General features: G+C 32.1%; 1 protein-coding gene across 6 annotated transcripts in view; it reads right to left on the bottom strand.

The window, feature by feature from the left end:
* Positions 1 to 20191, bottom strand: part of DMXL1 (Dmx like 1) — a 126409-nt gene that overhangs the window by 71706 nt on the left and 34512 nt on the right. For all 6 annotated transcript variants that reach the window (XM_039848513.1, XM_039848516.1, XM_039848517.1 and 3 more), the window contains exons 8-19: positions 19534 to 19723; positions 18155 to 18323; positions 15207 to 15419; positions 12835 to 13088; positions 12044 to 12728; positions 11835 to 11956; positions 9332 to 9421; positions 9149 to 9251; positions 6779 to 6898; positions 6280 to 6501; positions 1733 to 3418; positions 417 to 524 (exon numbers count right to left, since the gene is read on the bottom strand). In XM_039848513.1, coding sequence (XP_039704447.1) covers positions 417 to 524; positions 1733 to 3418; positions 6280 to 6501; positions 6779 to 6898; positions 9149 to 9251; positions 9332 to 9421; positions 11835 to 11956; positions 12044 to 12728; positions 12835 to 13088; positions 15207 to 15419; positions 18155 to 18323; positions 19534 to 19723 — 3962 coding nt within the window. The remainder of the gene's footprint in view (positions 1 to 416; positions 525 to 1732; positions 3419 to 6279; positions 6502 to 6778; positions 6899 to 9148; positions 9252 to 9331; positions 9422 to 11834; positions 11957 to 12043; positions 12729 to 12834; positions 13089 to 15206; positions 15420 to 18154; positions 18324 to 19533; positions 19724 to 20191) is intronic.

Here is a 20191-nt window from a genome sequence, read left to right as displayed (position 1 = left end):
AAATTAAATAAGCATTTTTTCTATAACAAAAATGTTTTTCAAATTTTAGAGAAAACAGCTGAATATAGATAAATGTTAAAAGAAAAAAGAAAATCTAAAGAAGAAATTAAAGATATGATACTAATTAGTCTTTAATGTATAATGCATTTGAAACAACACAGAACGTTCAACTGCCTAATTGCTAAATATTTCTATTTCTTTATTAACTCTTTCCATCTACCAAGAAAGTGCCAATATTTTAAGCAAAGAAAATTAAGTGGAAATAAACATTTTAAAAAATAAATTAAGAAAACTTAGAATGTGTCAAATTTTTCATCATTATCATATCTGAGCCAAAACAAACTTAAAAAGTTCTCAAATCTTTCTTCTTCTTCTACTAGCCTTACTTCCTTTTAATAGAATACTACCAAAATCACCTTGGTGAAGGAGTTGAGCTCGATAAGCAGGAAGGGAAGTTGTAAGAAAAGTATGAAGTCGAACAGCCAAAAGAAATTTTAACCCACATTCATCAAGAGTTTCTCCACCTATAAAAAAGAAAAAAAAATATTACTTATTTTTATTTATAAAAAACCAATCCATCAGCAAAATATAAGTCAATACTAATAATTCTCGTAAGCGGCAAATGTCACAGCGCCAAATGCAGACAAAACATTCTGAAACTGAAAAAGTTACCTAAATATCTCTAGTATTTCTTTTTTCTATATAAATATACTTTACAGAAATTAGTAGTACAGTTAAATAATTTGAAAAATAATGAAGAGAATGGATTGACTTAGGGTCTGTGGCAATTTTTATAATCGGATCTCCTGATCTGAACCTTAAATTTAAGTTAAAATGTGATTAAATCTTAAAATAGTTTAACTTCCTCTGTGGTATATGTTACAATATTTCTCATATTGATTCAAGTCATATATCTATCCCAACAATTTGCTCTTAACAGTGAAGGAAATAGTTATATGGTAGAAATGCCTGATTTTTACTTTAAACAATTAAAAACATAAAACACAATATATTACATTAAAAATAATATCTACTAGTAATATTTTTTCAAGTAAAAGTGTCATGATTCATGACCAACTTTTTTCTTAAATTTTTAATTTTTATTATTTTTTTCTTAAATTTACCCTATATTTTCCTTCCAAGCACAATTGAAGGGGTATCGCCTACTGATCTCTATCTAGTACACAAGGCAGGACTTGTAATTTCAGATCTTATTTGCGATTTGATGAGAAGTCTACATTCAAATTTGTTCATAACTCAGGAAATTAAGAAGAAAAAAAAAGCCTTCTGGGTGAGGAAAAGACCTAATTTGATTATCTTTATTTTCATTATTCTAAGTAGGAGTATACATTAATACTAAAAATAAAAAAAATAAAAAAACCTCACTATTTTAAAAACCAAATAACATGAGAAAAATAAAGCAGAAAGCACATTTTCAGTTAAAGTAATATTTAATAAGAATGTTAACTTTTGCTAAACTCTCAGGGATACAGCTGGATCTTTAACACTATTAAGGAGACAATTAGGTAAAAATTAAAATGACTGGCATAAAGAATATTTATATAATTTCTCAGAGACTGTGATTTATAGAATAGTATACATTCAAGCAAAAACTATTGTGAAGTCAGCAAAAACCTTCATGAGCATCATTTTTATAAAAGTTTAGATTTTTTTCTATGTAAATAAGTCAAAATATCATCAGTTTTTCCTCTAGTCCTATACCCAATTTTACCTTGGCTTCTGTCTCTGCTTTCTCCAATATCAGTGCTGGTAGTTGCGATTGTGTCTGCTAAGGCCATTAAAGACATCTGCTCCATCCTGCTGAGTCCTGGTAAACTAGAATGAAGTAAGTGGCCAGAAAGAACCTGAGCATGCTCAGGACCAAAGTAAGTTGGACTGTACTGTGAAAGGTCAATAACCTTGGGCTTTGTATTTTCTTCATCTGTCTCTAACACATAACTATCAGTCATTAAAGTTGAGGTCTGAAACAGTTCATCATAACTTTCTTTTGCCAACTGGTTTGAGTTATTTAAGGTACTCTGATTACTAGATTTCTCTAAAGATGAGTAATAGCTATCATCATCTGCTGCAAGTAAGGCATATAGAGGAAGTGGAGGGACAGAATCTATTTCTGTGTAATCTGTATTTTCACTCTTGTTGAATGCCTGGGGGTCTCTGGTAGTGCTTCCACTAGCACTGATAGTGAGAGACCTAAGGCGGCGCTCATGATTGGACTCAGCCTCATTCAGAGCCACAACTTCTCCAGCAATGCACTTGACAAGATGCGACAAGATGGCCTTTGCTCTTCGAACTTTACCAAGATCCATGAGTTCCAAAAGCTGCAAGGGGTGGTACTGAGGTAAAGTTGGGGAAAGAACATGAGCTGCTTCAAAAAGACCTGAATCCTCCATGTCCACAGAAGGATCAAATGCAGTTTTCTTTCCACAAATTTTCTGTGCAAGACTGGTCATGGATCGAGTCAGAGTTTTCTTTGGAGGATGTAATCCAGAATTTGATGAGTTACTCTGTTTTATTAAACTTATTATAGATGGAGTGCTCCCATTGTACGAATCTGTTATAACAGGTTCTTGTTTAGAAGATGGCTGCCACTGGGAATATACATGCATTTCACAATCCATTCCTACCACCAGGATGCCATCCCGGACCCATGATAAAGAAACAGGAAAAGGTGGAAAGCCTTCTACAGAAGAAACCAAATCTACACTTCGTAAAAGTACAAATTTAGAAAGAGGCACAACTTTTGTACTCTCCCAGAGAGGAAATGCCAGGCTTTCCTTACCAGTCTCTTCTTGTACCTTCCCAGCCAGAGGTCCATACATAAAAAGTTTTGATCCAATTCCTACAGTCAAGATATGAGAACCATCTTCTCTAGACATCCAATCTAAGTGAACCAAATGCCTTATGTTTGATGTTATACTATCTTTATTGGATAAATATACTTCTTGTTTATTATAGGCCACTAAATTGCTGTCAATGCTAATCCCAGAATCCAACACTGTATTTAACTCATCTAAATGAATTGTCTGTTCAAGGACCCAACATGAACCTCCTGTAGACTCACATTCAAATATACTTACATGCATAACAAAGTCCTGAGAAGATCTACTATTAGATGCAGGCTGCTTATATGCTACTGCTAAACGATTTGTGTGTGCACAGCTAACTTCTATAGGCCTACCAGGTACAGTTATACTACTAATGCTCTGAAGTCCATCTTCAATAAGTAATGGCCATTCTTCCCAAATATATACAAGATCCATTTTCCCATTCTTTGATGTGGCAGATTCTCCATCTGTTACTCTGCATCTCCAGAATCTTACTTTCTCATCTGAGCATGAAGTTGCCAATAAGTAGGGAGCGCTGCATATAGGATATATGGAAGAAGAACTCAAATGACCTAAAAATAATCCATTAACAAAATGTCAAATTTGGTTAAATATTAATATTTTCATGTACTAAAGGTTTTAGTACATGTTACTGTTAACATGTTACTGTAAACAACGTAACAGTCTATATTTAGTATAAGGGTCAGCAAGATCAGTAAGAAGTTTTTAATAACATCAAGAAGACATATAAAAAGGACAGTATTACCAAAATATAGAGCTGAAAGAGAATTCTGAGATAATTTACCTCAATTCTTGCATTTTACAGGCAAAGACCCTCAATCAAATGTGTTAAGTATCTTATGCCTAAATCAAACAGCTAGACTAAGGAAGAATTAGAAAACCTAAATTCTTTTCCTGAATCTCAACCCAATATTCTTTTCACAACTCTTTGTTAGTTTTATATATTATTGTAAATCTCATTTTAAAGACATAAATACATTTTAAAAATACATTTAAAAATACATTCGTGGCTCCTTCTCCTTATTTTTCAACACATTTTTTGGAATTGGCCATGCTTACCTAAGTACTAAATGGGCCCTCAATGATTAAAGAGTATTTGTTATAACTGATGCTGAAAAAGTGAGACATAACGTTTTCTTGGACTCAGTGTAACTATATACTCTTAATTTCCTAAACCAGGGGTCAGCAAACTTTTTCTTAAAGGGTGAGATAGTAATAACTATTTTAGGCTTTGCTAGCCACAGGTTCTCTGTTGCAGCTACTCAACTTTGCCATTGTAGAACAAAAGTAGCCATACACAAAAGCAAACGAATATGTGTTGCTATGATCCACTCAAACTTGTTTATAAAACAGGTAAGTATTGCCAATCCGCCCTAAGCTATTCAACATAAACTACTAATTATAAGAAATGTTATACTGAACATTTATCATCTTTTAAAAGCATATTTCAACATAATGGTAATAAATTTTTTTTAAACTCTTCAAGGAATATAGCAATATTGCAAAAGGACACAATTAGCATTGTATGTTGGTTTCTATAAGCTGAACAGAGAATAAAGAGCTTATCCTTCCCAAAAGCCTGGATTAAAAAAAAATTCTTAAGACTAGGAATAAAACTTTTACAGTAGTTCCCCCTTATCTGCAGTTCATTTTCCATGGTTTCAATTATCCACGGTCAATTGCAGTTCAAAAATAGTAAATGGAAAATTCCAAAAATAAACAATTCATAAGTTTTCAATTGCATGTTGTTCTAAGTAGCAGGATGAAATCTTACATTGTCCATTTTCATCCGTCTCACCCAGGACATGAATAATCCCTTTGTCCAATGGAGCCACACTTGGTCACTTAGTAGCCATCTCTGTTATCAGATGGACTGTTGTAGTATCACAATGCTTATGTTCAAGTAACTCTTATCTTAATAATGGCCTCAAAGCCCAAGAGTAGTGATGCTGGCAATTCAGATACGCCAAAGAGAAGCTGTAAAGCACTTTAAGTGAAAAGGTATATCTGTATAGGAAAAAACATAGCATATACAGGGTTTGGTACTATCCTCGGTTTCAAGCAGCCACTAGTAATTTGGAACTTATCCTCCAATGATAAGGGGGAACTACTGTACCATATGCTACTGTTTTGCCAAAAAACCAAATTTCTTCTTTTTCCTTAGAACTTCTTTTCTTCTTCTAAACTCAACTTGGGCCAAGTTAAATAAGAGGGTTGTTTTTAGAAATATTCAGTTTCTCTTACATTTGCCATATTATTTTAATTGGAATGCAGTAGTGAAGATCATACTGTTCTGGCTAAAGACAATAGCTCTTAAAAAGTGTGTCAATGCAAAAGTCATTCTTTTTTAAACTTTAACTTTCCTTGCACATATGCCTCTTTTATTAAAATATACAAAGAAGTAGAATACAAGTATTATCTGAACACTGTTAATACATCTACTCTTGCTAACTTTACCAATTAGAAAAGATAACAATGTGGCAACTTTACCAATTAGAAAAGATAACAATGTGGCAAAGTGAAAAGCAATCAAAGTAACCAGTTAAAAAAAAATGAGAGAGAAGTAGAAAAGACCAAAACCCACACTTTGACTATGAAAATGGAAAAATTGAGTGATAAGAAGATGAATTTTGTCTTGGTTTCCTTGATATCCTTGAACAGGGGTCCCTAATCCCCAGGATACGAATTGTTACCAGTCCATGGCCTGTTAGGAACCAGGCCGCACAGCAGGAGGTGAGAGGTGAGCAAGGGAGAGCGAAGCTTCATCTGGGTTGGCAGCTGCTCGCCAGCACTTGCATCACTGCCTCAGCTCTACCTCAGATCATCAGACATTAGATTCTCATAAGAGAACCAGTCTCTGGTGTCAAAAAAGTTGAGGACTGCTGCCCTAGGACAGTGGTTCTTTATCTTCTGTGTGCATTAGAATCACCTGGAAGGCTTGTGAAGACAGACTCCAGAGGTTGCCATTCAGTAAGTCAAGGGTACAGCCCAAGAATTTTGATCTCCAACAAGTTTCCAGGTAATGCTGATGCTGCTCATCCAGGGATCACATTTTGAGAACCAATGCCCTAAGATGATAAGTATATATACCAGCAACCACAACTCAGAACCTTTCACAGCATATGGCTCTGGGCAAATAAGGTGCAACATTACTATCTCCGCACTTTGTCTTCACAAAAGGATTTAAAAAATTTTTAGTTTAGAAATCAATATTTAAGACTATTACTAGCTGACAGGTCAGAGTAATCTGAAAACAATTAAAAATTTAAGTTTTCAATATAGGAATAAGATATTCTTTTCATTTCTGCTTCTGTGTGGATTTAAAAAGAGGTACTTCATCGATTTTTAAATACCTAGTGAACACTCTTGGATTACAAAGTTTGTTTAGTCTCTTTTCACAAAATTTACGAACCTGCTGATGGCTTCACACTTATTATCTCAACTCCTTCTGGCAAATGCAACTCTTGGCTATAAACCATTTCTGAAGACAAAGTCAGTTTGCTGGTACTCTGGAGATTTGCTCTGCAAGCCTGATACTTCTGTGAAAAAGGAGACAGGATCTTCTCTGGAGAAGAAGAATAATGTTCTTCTGGCTGCCAAACTGCTTCAGATATTTTGGTATCTACTTTTTCATCTATAAAAACATAAGAACCGAAAACCAAGGGGAGTTGGGGGAAACCTATAAACATTACAATTGTTACATTTCATAATCCAAAACTATCTTATAAAAGATAAAATAAACATATTAATATGATTCTTTATAACAAAATCAGAAAATCATTGTTTTTTAATTAGCTGAATAAACTATATTATCACTTAATAAGAACAGCTTTAACAATATGCACTGAACTATCTAACTATATATAATGTTAATATAAACCTACTTAAAGTTCAGAAAAGACAAGACTCACCCAATGAAACAGGAATAGATTTTAAATGTAAATTCCACATGTGTAACAATGAACGGTTGTCTTGAGTGCACTCTATTACAATTAGGTAGAATTTTTCAGAAAATCCATTAGGTGAGCTGCCTGGAGGTATTAATAATATTTTTTCACTACTTACATGCATAAATGAGACAATTTATTACATATACCAAGTCAAAACAATAATTTTTAAAAAAATCAAAACTCATATCTAAAGTTCCAAATACAAACTGGAATTACAGAATGTAAGCAACTTCTTTATCACATGAATTTGTATTAACTTAAAATTTTTACAAATGTGCTATGCTTAAATTTCATTTTTGAATTGATATGCTTTAAAAAATCACATATTACAGCCATCTAATATAATATAATGTTCACATAAGTTGGACCATATTAAGTAGAAAATTCCTGAACAGATCAGAACTATGAGATAGATACTTTAAGTCAACATCTCATGATGAAAATTGTGTTGCCAAACATATTTTGAAGTAAATAAGTTTTGTAATGAAATGACCTATTAATGAAAGTTATCTAAGGACCAAAATATAAGTATTCATTACATAATGTATTATTCAAGAAAATTTTTCTTAGTCAAAATTGCATAATTTAAGCAGCACATAAGTTATTCTAAACTTAAAAAGAAAATGCATCTATCTAAAATATATCACAAAATAAGTGGTACATTATTCCCTGAAAAAAACTTTTAAAAATTTTAAGTTTTTAATCCAAGCTTTTAATCCAAGCCTTTTTAAATTATAAGCTAGTCTTCATTATGTACAAAATTATGTAAAGAAAAATTACATTATATAAATTATATAAATCACCATATGATTATATAAATCACAGAACATATAAAAAAATCAGAGAGCAACTATCATTAGAGTGTAATCTTTTTGTCCTTTTAAATTTGCACAGGAAAAAAGTTTTCAAAGGAACCCTAGGAAAGAAAGATAACCAAAATTAGATACTAAATGAAAAGATAACTTTGGTAATGTGTTGTGAATAAGTTGGGCATTTAAATGATAAGAATTAAGAGAAAGGAAAGGATAAGAGATTATACAAAAGAAAAAAAGAACAGAAATCAATTTATTTCTGATAATTTTACTAACAAGAAAAAATGCACCAATAATAAAAACATCTGTAAAACATTTCTTCTCTTCTTGACGTTAAAGTAAAATAAAATGAAAACATAACTTCTTGGATATGTTCTAGAAAACTCTGTTAATAATCGTTCTTGTATAAAAGTCAGTAAGATATTCCTGAATATTTTAAGAAAAACTAGAAAAAATACTTGTCTTAAAGAGAAAAAAAATGTTAAAAATTGAAAAATCACAAAAAAGAAAATGCTAGAAAAGATGAAGATTATAGCAAAACTCAACCTTAAGCATAGAAGAGCAACTTCTTTAAAAAGTTTTAAAGAGATTTGGATTGTTAACACTAACATTCTTATTAATACTTTAATAAGAAAAACAATGAACATTTTGTTAATATAAATAACTCTTTATCCTGTACTTGATACCTTTATTTCCCATTTTTAAAGCATCTTTCCATCCTTATATTCAGAAGTTACAAAAGCACTATAAGTGTTTTTGCATAGTTCATGAATTCTTAGGAAAAATGACAGAATAAGTGAAAGCAGTGCTAAGAAATTAGACATTCAACATAAAAATGCAGAACTTGAAGAAATACTTCTCAAAGAAGAAAAATGAAAAAAGGCAAGCAATGTACAAAAGAAGAAAAATAATCTAGAACAAACACAAAATGTGGTACTTGAGGCTTGATAACTGACTTTTAAAACAACAGGTGCACACTATAAGGAAAGTCATTTTTGAGTTGGTTTGGCTCTGTAATTGAAAGTAATGACCAAGAGATTTTAACTTTATTTTGCTCTGTTTTCCTTTATGCAAAATAAGCAGCTAATATTGGGTGGAGGAGTTTAATATAATATTTTAAACTGTTTCATTATAAAAGTATTAAGAAACTTAGTCTTTAAATTATAATTTGAAGTTTTAAGCAACTGCTTAAAATTGTAGGTTTCTAAAAGGTCAGGTGTCCATACTATCTAGATTGTTAGGACAGGATCCCATCCATGCAAAGAGCACTCATGCATTAATGACAAAAAAATTCCTATTATGCTTTTTAAAAAACAAAATTGAATAATCCTTTTAAATTTTTCATGTTTCTTTCCCGGTTAGAATAAAAAGATACTGATATTTATGAAAAATCATTTCACGAACCTACACAGGAAAATTTTAACTTCAAATAGGTGATATGAAATATATCAATTTATCTTTTTTAACTGCCTAACATACTCTACAGAATATTTCTTATAACATAAAAATTCTTCTTTACCTTCATCCAATAATATTTTGTCTTTTCCCAGACTTTTCTTCTCGAAGTTATTCAAAATGAAGTCTTCTTGAAAAACATGAAGCAGCTGGGTTTTTTTGCCTTGCTGAATGTAAATAAACAGCAACATAAGTTGACATATATGTTATTTACCTAATGCAAAGTAGCAAGAAAAATAATACTTACAAGTTTGGTAATGGGATCTAATGCAATAATGCATCCTGGTCTGGCTGTTGACTGTTGACTTACGATGCTAAACACTTCGCCAACATATTTCTGTTTTTTAAAAAAATTAATATCTCCTTTATTAAACAATCAAATTAAAAATAATTAATAATAAATAATGTGAAATTTCAGTCATAACAGTTCAATAATATGTTCAAGTGGGGCTAAATAAGTTCACAAGTCTCTTTCATTATAAACATTCTAGTACTTGATCTTACTAGGGAATTACAAGGGAATAAATAAGAATTACAGGTCAGCTGGTGCAGAGAAAACAAAAGCAATGCTTGGTTATTGTAAGGGGGAAAAAGTATTTTATATTCATAAATGTGAAAAACTTACTTTAATCTCAAAGAAATGTTCTAAGAATCAATGCTTTTATAAGCATTGATTTTGAGGTAAGAAGGATGGAGCTAAAGAAAGAAGTTGATATACTGTTTATATATGCTGATTTCTGGAGCCACTTATGTCCTGACTGTTCTTATCAAGGTCACATTGTTAAATTCAATCTTCACCATACTTGATTAACAGCAGCATTTGATCTTGGTGCTCACTCTCTTCTCCTTGAAATAATTTTCTTCACTTGGTTTCATTATACACTATACTCATCCCTTTTTAATAGTGGAATGCCCCAAGGTCCAATCCTTCTATCACTTCTACGTTCCAACTCTATTCTCTCCCTCAGTGATCTCATCCAGCTCCACAACTTTAAACTCGTATTGTGACAACTACTTATTTTATATCTTCAGACCAATCTTCCTCTAAACTCCAGAGACTAGCCTACTGGATCTCTCAGATGTCAAACAGGCACCTTGAAATTAATGTGCAAAGCCAGGCTATTGAATCCTCTTGCTCCTCAAAATCTCTCTACTTAAACATTCTTCTCATCTCAAAGCAATTCTACTCTTCACAGTGCTAAGCCATAAACCTTAGGAGTCATTTTCTTTTTCTCACACAAATCTCATGTACAGTCCAATCTTGACTATTTGATGTTCAAAACACATCCAGAATTGACCAATTCCTATCGTCTTTATCACTACTACTTGCTAACATTCCAAGATCCTTTGACTTTCTTCTAGATTATAATAGCTTCCTGAATTAGTCTGATTCCACTTTTGCTTCTCATGTCTAATCTATGTAGCAACCAGAGTGATCCTTTTAAAATCAAAGTGAGATCATATCACTCTGTCACTTTCTTCAATGGTTTCTATGTTATTCCAGAGTAAAAACCAAAGTTACCATAACAGCCTACGGGGCCTTCTATGATCTGTCCAAGCTAATTTCTGACTCATTCCTAACTATTCTCCTTCTACCTCACTTACTCTGCTCCAGCCACGTGGTTTCCATGCTGCTCCTTTACATACCAAACATATTCTGGCCTCAGGACTTTGGCACTGTAATATTCTTCCTCTAAATATTCACATACTAGCTCCATCGTCTACATCAGGTCTTAACTCAAATGTCCCTTTTTCGTGAGGCTTTCTCTGACCAGTACCTCACTTGGCACTCCCTACCACTTTAGCTACACTGTTTCTCTCCACAGTATTTACTAATATATTTTTACCTTCCTCACGGTATCTCTTCATTACATTGTAAGCTCAGATTTTTGTCTCTTTTGTTCACATCTAAATTCTCAGCACTTAAAACAATTCCTGAAAAATAAAAGGCTCTCACTACTATAGTAGTGATCCTACCATAATGCTATATACGTATTTTGAAAAAGTTTGTTTTCCGAAAAACTATGCATTAAAAATAACTTATGAATAAAACAGGATTGGAGCAGACCATTGATACCTATGCAATTCTGTAACCAGAGCATTAAAAAAAGCATTAACTGGTAGCTGAGGAGATGGCTTGACTCTCCTAAATAGGAAGCTCAGTATGGCTGAAGGTTACCTCAGGGGATATTTTAATACACCAAAACAAAAAAGGTGGAAATGCTGACTCTCTGGAGGTGCTGAAATAATGCAGGTGGTGGACTGCTATTAGTTGGGCACAAGAAGAAGTACTGCTGGTTCTAAAACAAAAGCTCTGCAATGTGTTGAAAGGACTCCTGCCTGTATTACAACCAAAGTGAGACCTTTTTTCTTTCTCCGTTAAGATTAAAATTCCACTCCTGTTATTTCAGCTCCCCTTATCTAGAAAAAAAAAAAAACTGCAGATAAACTAATAATTTCTATATTATACTTTCATTAGTTCCCATTTATCTCCGACCAAAAAGTATTACAGAAACACACATTATGTGATACCAAACTACTTCTGGAATGAATGAAAGAAATGATTTTTTTTTAAAGGAACTTCAAATCACTGTAACAGTACAATGTATTTACGAAGAAGTAAAATTAAAAAGCATACACGTTTATTACAAAATTATATGTCGCAATTATAGAACATGCCCAATAAGTATAAAGTATCTGAAAAACATTATACACACGCATACACATATTTTTAAAAGCCATTTACTTACAGAAATTTCAGGATTGGAAAGCTCATATAGAAGTTTCTTGGCATCAATAACTGCTTCATATAATCTTAGATATTGTCCATCACTTGCTACAAAGCATGCACTAGGAGAGTTGCAGTATGCCCCTACAAAGTATTTACGAACATTTAAAATTTAATCCTCAAGCAATGTCAGAAAATCTAAATTTATTAAATAAAAATCAGAATGCTTACCTAGACAGAAACTGGGGATAAGAGTGGGCAGCCATGCCACATTGGAAAATGCAGAAACATGAAGAGAATTAATCCGGGCAAGCTCAGAAACACCTCCAGAAAAAGACAATGGCCCAACTGGATCAACTCTCCAAAGAATAAGCTCACTATAAACTGCATTAGGATCCTGAAATGCCATGTCAACAGTGCTTTTACTCTGTTGTGCCAAAGAACATTCTTCAATATTTACAGCAACATAAGCTTGTTTTTGGTTATCCACGTCTGGTGTCCTTAATGCATTATGGTGTGATGTTGTCAACAATAATGGTAATACTGAGTGGCAAGCTAAATCATTAAGATGAAAACGATGACCACAATATCTGGATTTGTGGGAAATACTGAGAACTGTAGAAAAAGCAGATTCCTCGGCAAAACTGACTAGCCACTGATTTAGAGAGCCATCAGCATGCTTTGAGATCATCATAACATTAGGGGTAAAAATACTTAATTTTAAACTATTAGTTGATTTACTGTGACCAGAAGAGATAAGCATCGATGTGGAACGTGTGAGGCTAGATGGTTTTTGTCTCCCTTGCTGAATAGCCAAGTCAACATTCTTGGTACAGGCATACATCACTATGCTTTTACAGAGAGAGTTCGCATCACCTGTAGGGAAAGCAACAGGAATTCTGGAAACAAAGGACACCTAGAATTAAGAAAGTGAGCATTAGAACACGAAATCGTATAAAGAAGCATTACAAAACAGTACCCACATTTAACAAGAAGCTGTCCAGAAATCATAATAATAGTACCTGTACTTGACGAAACATACCAGGCTGGTACTCATCCAGCCAATCCACATGCCAAACCAGCAAAGAGCCATCCATGGGATGAATACTGAAAAGCATGTCCGCATTTTTACTCCATTCAGACAGAAGTACTTCAATCTGATGATCAATGGCAGCTGATGGTAATGGTATAAAACTTGAGTTTGGTACCATTTTATCACCACTCAATTCCTTCTTTTCATGATTTATTTTCAGATCATCAACACCATTATCCATTTCTATAAGCAAAAGGTTCATGAACCAAGTAAATATAATCAAGCTATTACTATAAATCAAGAAATATCTTTATAAATGCATTCAAGATGAAAAATATAATAGTTTTCATATAAACAATAAATTGGCTTCCCTTTAAAAATAACTTTGCTCCAGGAATAAAAGGCCACTGGAGTTAACTCAGTAATCAGACAGCCTATAGGACTGAGTCAGTGGATTACTGGTAGGACTAATATGAGACTGAAAAACAGGTAAACTGGTTTCTAAATCCAGATGTACCACAATTAACTATTCAGAGAAGTAAGACACACTACTTTTCTGGACCTTAGTTTTGCTTATGGTAAAATGAGGGAGTTGAAACTGGGTCTATAAATCTGGGCTGAATTTTTAAAATATATTCCTAGAATGTAATCTGTACTTTCTTCACGATATCAGATTTATCAAAACCTGAGTGTGCTACACTAGCGATCCTCTAAGTCTATATACTTGAAACTGATAGGACATCTTAAAGAAACCACTTTAAAGAAATACATTTATAATGCCCAATTTCTAGATTTTCTTCAACACAAAGGTAATTAAAAATAAACTGTATACCAACTTAATCCAGCTAAATATATACATTCTGACCTCTATTACAAAACTCCCAACCCCTACTACTATTTAGGAATATAGAGATTTTATTAAAAGGGGCTCTACAGAAATGTTAAGACTGTTAACCAGATTTTAAAAATTAGTCAAGACATACATATTATCACTAAGAAAAATAACTCAATAGAAATTTAGGCACAGTGCACAGAGGCAAACCACAGAAGGGCTTAAATCATTATGTTTCATTTGCTTCAGGAAAATGCCAAGTAAAACCAGATGTCATTTTCCCTATATCGACTAGCAAAAAAAGTAATATAATAAAATAATCCAGTGTTGACAAAAATGTAAACAAAACAAAAAAACAAAAAACTGGATATCTGGATATACTTAGAGGGAATATAACCTGGTAAGACATTTCTAGAGGGCAATTTGGCAGAAGTTATTGAAATTTAAAATATTTACACTCTAGTAATTCCACATCTAGGAATTTGCATTACAGAAAAATTCACACAAAATGAAAAGATGTGTCATTGTACCATTATCAATATAGTGAAAACTATTTAAATCTATTTAAATGTCCGACAATAGAGGACATGCTAAAGTTTTCTCTTCATGTGGAATACTCAGGAGCTATTAAAAAAAAAAAATTTGATGGAAAAGTTCCTGTCACTGAATTTAAAAAGCAAGTTGTAGAACACTATTTTTGATTAAAAATGAACTCCCACAGAACTGTAAAAAGAAATTGCCTGTTTATAAATATAGTTTGTATGAGCATAGAAAAGAATAAGTGTTGAAGGATACTCATCAAACTTAACAATATGGAAACTTTATACCTGTTTGTATGTGTGATTTTTTTTTCTAATGAGCATGTATAATCTTGTAATTTAAACAAAACTTTTTAAAAACAAAAATATTTATGAACCACAAACTGTAGCAGAGATGGCTTACTACCTACCACAAATTCATGCTTCCTAGTTTTTAATAAAGAATAGATATCCAGTTAGGGAGTACAGGGGTTCTATGACTAGTGCTTTTCAACATATAAAAGTGATATATGCCAATTCTGAGTCAAGAAAGTTGAGAAACAGCTATACCTTCTTTGCTCTCTCTCTTCCGACCTAAGGCTAAATGAAGAGGAGTTTAAGGCCCTAGTGCAATGCTTCTCAAATGTGCATACAAATCACCAGGGGATTTCATTAAACTGTGGATTTTTGTTTAGTAGCTCTGGGTGGAACCTGAGATTGTGCATTTCTAACAAGTTCCCAGGTAATGCCAATGCTGCATGGTCACAGATAGTCCTTTAAGTAGCAAGGCCCTAAGCTGGCAGAAGCATAAGGATGGAGAATCCTGAGTCCCTCTATCATCATGTGAAAGAAAGCTACCCGGAACAGGAACATCTACACTGGATTATTAAATGAGCTAGTCCAAATTTGTATTATGCTCCTGCAACTTTGAAGCTTATTTCTGACCCTAATTTAAAAATCTTCACTATTTTGAACAAAACTCTACATTTTTTATCCTTCTTAAAGCTTTACCTTCATCAGATTTTACATCTGCCTGATTAGAGTCTTCTACGCTGGCCTCAGAAGATGGTTGTTCAAAACTTTTTCTAAGTTGCTGTATAAAAACTTCCATGGACAAAGTAAAATGCAATTCTTTATTGTTTAGCCAGTGTACCACAAAAGGTCCACTCTGCTCTTCATTTTCACTTAGACTTAGAGATGTAATAGAAGGAAGAAGTGGAATGTCTGTGAAGAACAACAAAAACACAATTAGAATTTCTATCATTCTAGCACACAAAGCATCCAGGTCTCATAATTTTATTATTGACTATTATATTTATCTTTAAATCTCTGTTAATACATTTTATTTGACCTATAAGACTCCTAACATAATGTCTGCTGCAATTATTAATGATAATACACTTAAATGGTAAACTTAACATACCTACTATAAAGGAGGTAAAATTATATGTTCTAGGTCATATAGTATAACATATATACATTCATATATTTTAATTCTAAAAAATATTCTCATGAAGAAATGTCTATAATTTATAGACATCTTAATAGAAAAGTCTTAATTTATACATAAACTTTTCATTTATATTTTAACTTTACCATGAAAAATTCTATTATCATGATGTCAAAGGAACTAGTGATTTATCTCAATAGTAACAACTTTCATAGTAGACTGACATTTACCTTTTCTAATGACCTAGCCACAGAATTCTAAGATAAGACATGCTTATTTATTAGTATAAAGATTTAATTTGGAAAGTCAAACTAAGGTTCCCTTCTGATACTCAAAAAAAGGGATTCAAGACAAACCAACTCAACTAAAAAAAAATTGTTCCCTGGTATTACTTTTGATATAACTGCTAAATTGAGTATATTGAAGTACAAATTCAGAGTAGTTTGTGACAAATGATAATCCTTAATTAACAGAGGGGAAGAAAAATTTGTCTATCATATTAAATCAAATCTATATCTAGCTCATGCTATTATCTGCTCAACAGTAAAGGCTGAAATGAATTAAGGAAATATAAACTGATTATACGCTTCATGAGAGCAAGGATCAAATCTGTTTTGATCACTATTGTATCTCCAGTTCCTACCACTATCTCCAGTTCCTATACTAGCACAGATAAACACTCAATAAAAGCCCTGCGGTACTGAACTGTCACTTCTATTGTTCTTAGGTAGATACACAATAATACCAAGGATTGAGAAAGTGCCCCCAAGAATCCTAATGGGTAGGATTTCCTGATTTTTGACTTATATTCAACCCAAAAGAGATCAGCAATGCCTGTAGTAAACCACAGGCCTAGTTGTTAAGTATAGAAGAAGGAGGGGCTAATGCTGGCTTTCGGCAGAAGCATTCCGGCTAAAAAGAAACTCATTTCTTCTATCTACTGACCTCACTTAAAGAATTTGATTTAAAAAAAAAAAAAAAAAGTTTGATTACAGTTATTTCTTATGAGAAATCTTCATGGAAAGGATATAAGAACTAGAACTGAGAGAACATGCTCTTAATGAGCTCCTCTCCTGTATCTATTTCTATTTTTGATGGACAAATAAGTGAAGCCCAATCTGAGAGCTGGGCCTTAAGCAAGAAATCAATCAGCCAGATCTAATTTTGGGAAGGGAATTCTCCATAGAGTTTAATCTACTTGCTAATAATGTTCTTTTGCTTTGATTCACTCTATATGTATGGATTTTCCTTAGGGGTCTACAATCTAAAGAAAGGTTTTAGAGCTTTCTTGATTGAAAGGTAATCAAGAGGATGCTATATTGGAATTTAGGGTTTCCTTTATTGTAATCCCTCAACTTTTTCCATTAAAGTGGGAATTCAAGCTTTCTATATTCTTAAAATATTGTCCTTTACTCAGCAGAGACTCAAAATTATTTTACTGACCTTAGAGTTGCCTCTGGATATTATAATCTGTCAATGTATATTTTTATAAAGGTAATGGTATTTCCCAAGCCTATATATGTTTTTTAATACATATAATTCAATATTCTCCCCTTTATATTTTCTTCACTCAAGGATTCTTTTAGACTGGCATTGGTGTCTACCAAATCAAAGCTAAGAGAATCAGCAAATATTCATCATTTGTACCATAGTATCTCTACACTTTACCTTATCAGAGCACTTATCACTTTGATTCAAGCAACTAATGGACCATATTTATCACTATGTTTAAAAAATGCAATACAGTAAATCCAGTGTGTTATATGGAAATAGGTGATGCTAAATGTAAGAATATCCCAAAACATACAAAAATTCATGAATAGTGGTTATCTTCTGGGGAGGATTAGGGCAGAATACAGGTGAAAAAAGGATTTTACTTTTCACTTTCTATACAGATAGCAGTATGTATGCAAATATCGTTTTTCATTTTTTTACCAGTAATATTCGAAGATTACACTTTAAATGTCCTGTGATCACTTGGTTTTTAAACTCACAGATACTAATTACTAAAATAATGAGTACTCATTCTTCAAATTAATAGATCCATATATTCTAGGTCTGTCAATCTAATAGTACATATTTAACTATAGAGATAAGTTTCTTAATTCTTCCAGTTATAAGTTCCACATATTTCTGCCATATTTTTGAAATGGCTCTAAAGATCATGTACTAAACTCATTAGTTTTAACAGCTATACAATAATTATAAAATACTACTCTGCAGAGTTAACTTCTGTTAAGGATTAGCTAAAATCTCAACTTTTGAATAAACTAATAAAGAATCTCAATGATTTATCAAGATATTAAATCACAAACCAAATCATAGCCTTCAAAAGCAAACAAATAAACAAAAACCTCTTTTTATATAACCAGTGAGCTAGTTATAATGAAAAGTTAACTAAGAAAGTCATCTCCAATTTTTCATCTATTTATAAATTAAAAGTATAACTTATTTGTTATAAAATCGATCTACTCAATTTCAAAACATATTTTGAACAATGCTTTATTACCTGTAGCTGGGTTTATGCTGGCTGCAATATGAAAGTGGCAAAGTGCATTGGCATGCAGTGGAGAATTCCGGTGGACGTGATGAGGATCTTGCTGATGTGGCAGGTATCCAGTATGTGCTACAAGTGCAAGTGATCTCCTCTGACCTCTACGAAAATGTCTCAGATTTACCTGTGTGAATTAACAAAGTAAAACTAATGCCTTTATTGTCATAAGAATAGATGTACAAGTATATGTGTAGGTAACACAGTGACTGTTAGACATTACAGCTATTCTACTTCAGATAAGTTTATATGTACAAATATCTTTCAGTATTTTTGTGCATCAAATTTGAAACCTAAAGAAGCTTAGAACTCAAACTGCCGGATGCTTCTTTTAACCATCACACAATACACTACAATTTTTATTTGGTCTACTTTTCTATTAATTTCCTGAACTAAAAAAAAAATTACAATAATGTGTCTATGGACAACAATGTTTCTATGTATACTGTCCTCTTTGTATCCACAGCTTACTCTCTATGACCACAAACATTAGATAATATTGTCATAATAAAGTAGAGTGGTATTTCATAATTTACAAAGCATTTTTGGAGATCATCTCATTTGACACATAAAGCAGACATTGCAAATATTGTTATTCTCATATTTCATATGATAAAATAGTTTATACAGAACCCAAGGTCACCTAAAAGCAGACAAGAATCTTCAGATTCTTAGTCAAGGACTTTTTCAACTATTATTACACATAACTATTCTATCGACTATTGAATCTCCATGCATTATATATTTAATTATATTCTGAGCCATCAGAACACTACATAAATTTGAAAAGTACTTGTTCCATAATTGTACTAAGCATTCAAAGATAAATCATTTTTAGATTACTTTCTCTTTTCAATACTAAGAAAATAATAATAATAATTTGTACTACTGGTCTATGTTCAATTAGTACAAATATCAAAAATTGACTTTTACTTTCCACATTATTCAGTAAATACTCCAAGTTCTGGGGAGTTCTAAAGGTAACAAATGTAGAACAGAATCTGATAAATTAATCATTCCTGTAATTAAGACAGGACAAAACACCATAATATTCTAAAGAAAAAATAACATTTTACAGTCTCATCTTTGCATTCTCAGATTTTAATTTATGTTATTTTAGCTAAAACAAGTGTATGCATCCTTTTATTATCAGTTAACCTAAGATTAACTTCATCATTATAAGTAGTTTTTTGTTCTAGACAAAAATTTAAGAATATTTTTGAAACAAATAAAACTGAAAATTACTTTAAATATCAATTACAGACAATGTTATTAAAAAGGCAATATATAAAAGGTTTTAAAACTTGTAGAAAAGAACATCTAACAAAAACACTCACATCTAAAGTGTTTTGAACTCGTTCTTTGCTGGAAGCATTTCTTTCAAAGTTATTTGTCAAATTAATTGGTTCAGTCCAATGGTTGCTGTCACCTCCATATAGCAAACAATCATTTGGTAAAAATGTCTCTACCCAAAGACGACACACATTATCTTTGCAGCAAGTCAAAAGTACGTTACATACAGAAGCCCTAAGGAATAGAAAAATGTTGGAAGCAAAAATATAAATGTCACACAGTATCACATTCTACAATATTTCTATAATGCACACACTAAGGTACTGATGAAGAAAACATCAATATATATTTATGTAATGTACTTAGTCAAAACCATTATAATTGAGTGGGTATTTGATTTCATACATAAAATGCTTGCTAACCTATTTTTTTTTCTGCCTAGAATTTGGTAGTTCTGGTTTCAATAAACTAAGATTCTCCTTACATCTAAAGAATAAAAATTGAAATTATGTCATAATCTTTCAGTTAATAAGCAAGGAAAAAACCTGTATCTATTAAATTTTCTTGCTTTATTCAGTGGATGGTTATTTGAATTATTTCACAATGCTTTCTTTTTACTTCCTATAAAGGCACTTGCACACTGGTCACTAACAAGCTATATTATCTATTTAGTACACTTATTCTCTCCTTACTTAACATATT

The sequence above is a fragment of the Pteropus medius genome, unplaced genomic scaffold (genome assembly GCF_902729225.1).
Source record: "Pteropus medius unplaced genomic scaffold, Ma_sr-lr_union100, whole genome shotgun sequence".
Classification (NCBI taxonomy): domain Eukaryota; kingdom Metazoa; phylum Chordata; class Mammalia; order Chiroptera; family Pteropodidae; genus Pteropus; species Pteropus medius.
This window is presented reverse-complemented; position numbering and strand designations above follow the sequence as displayed.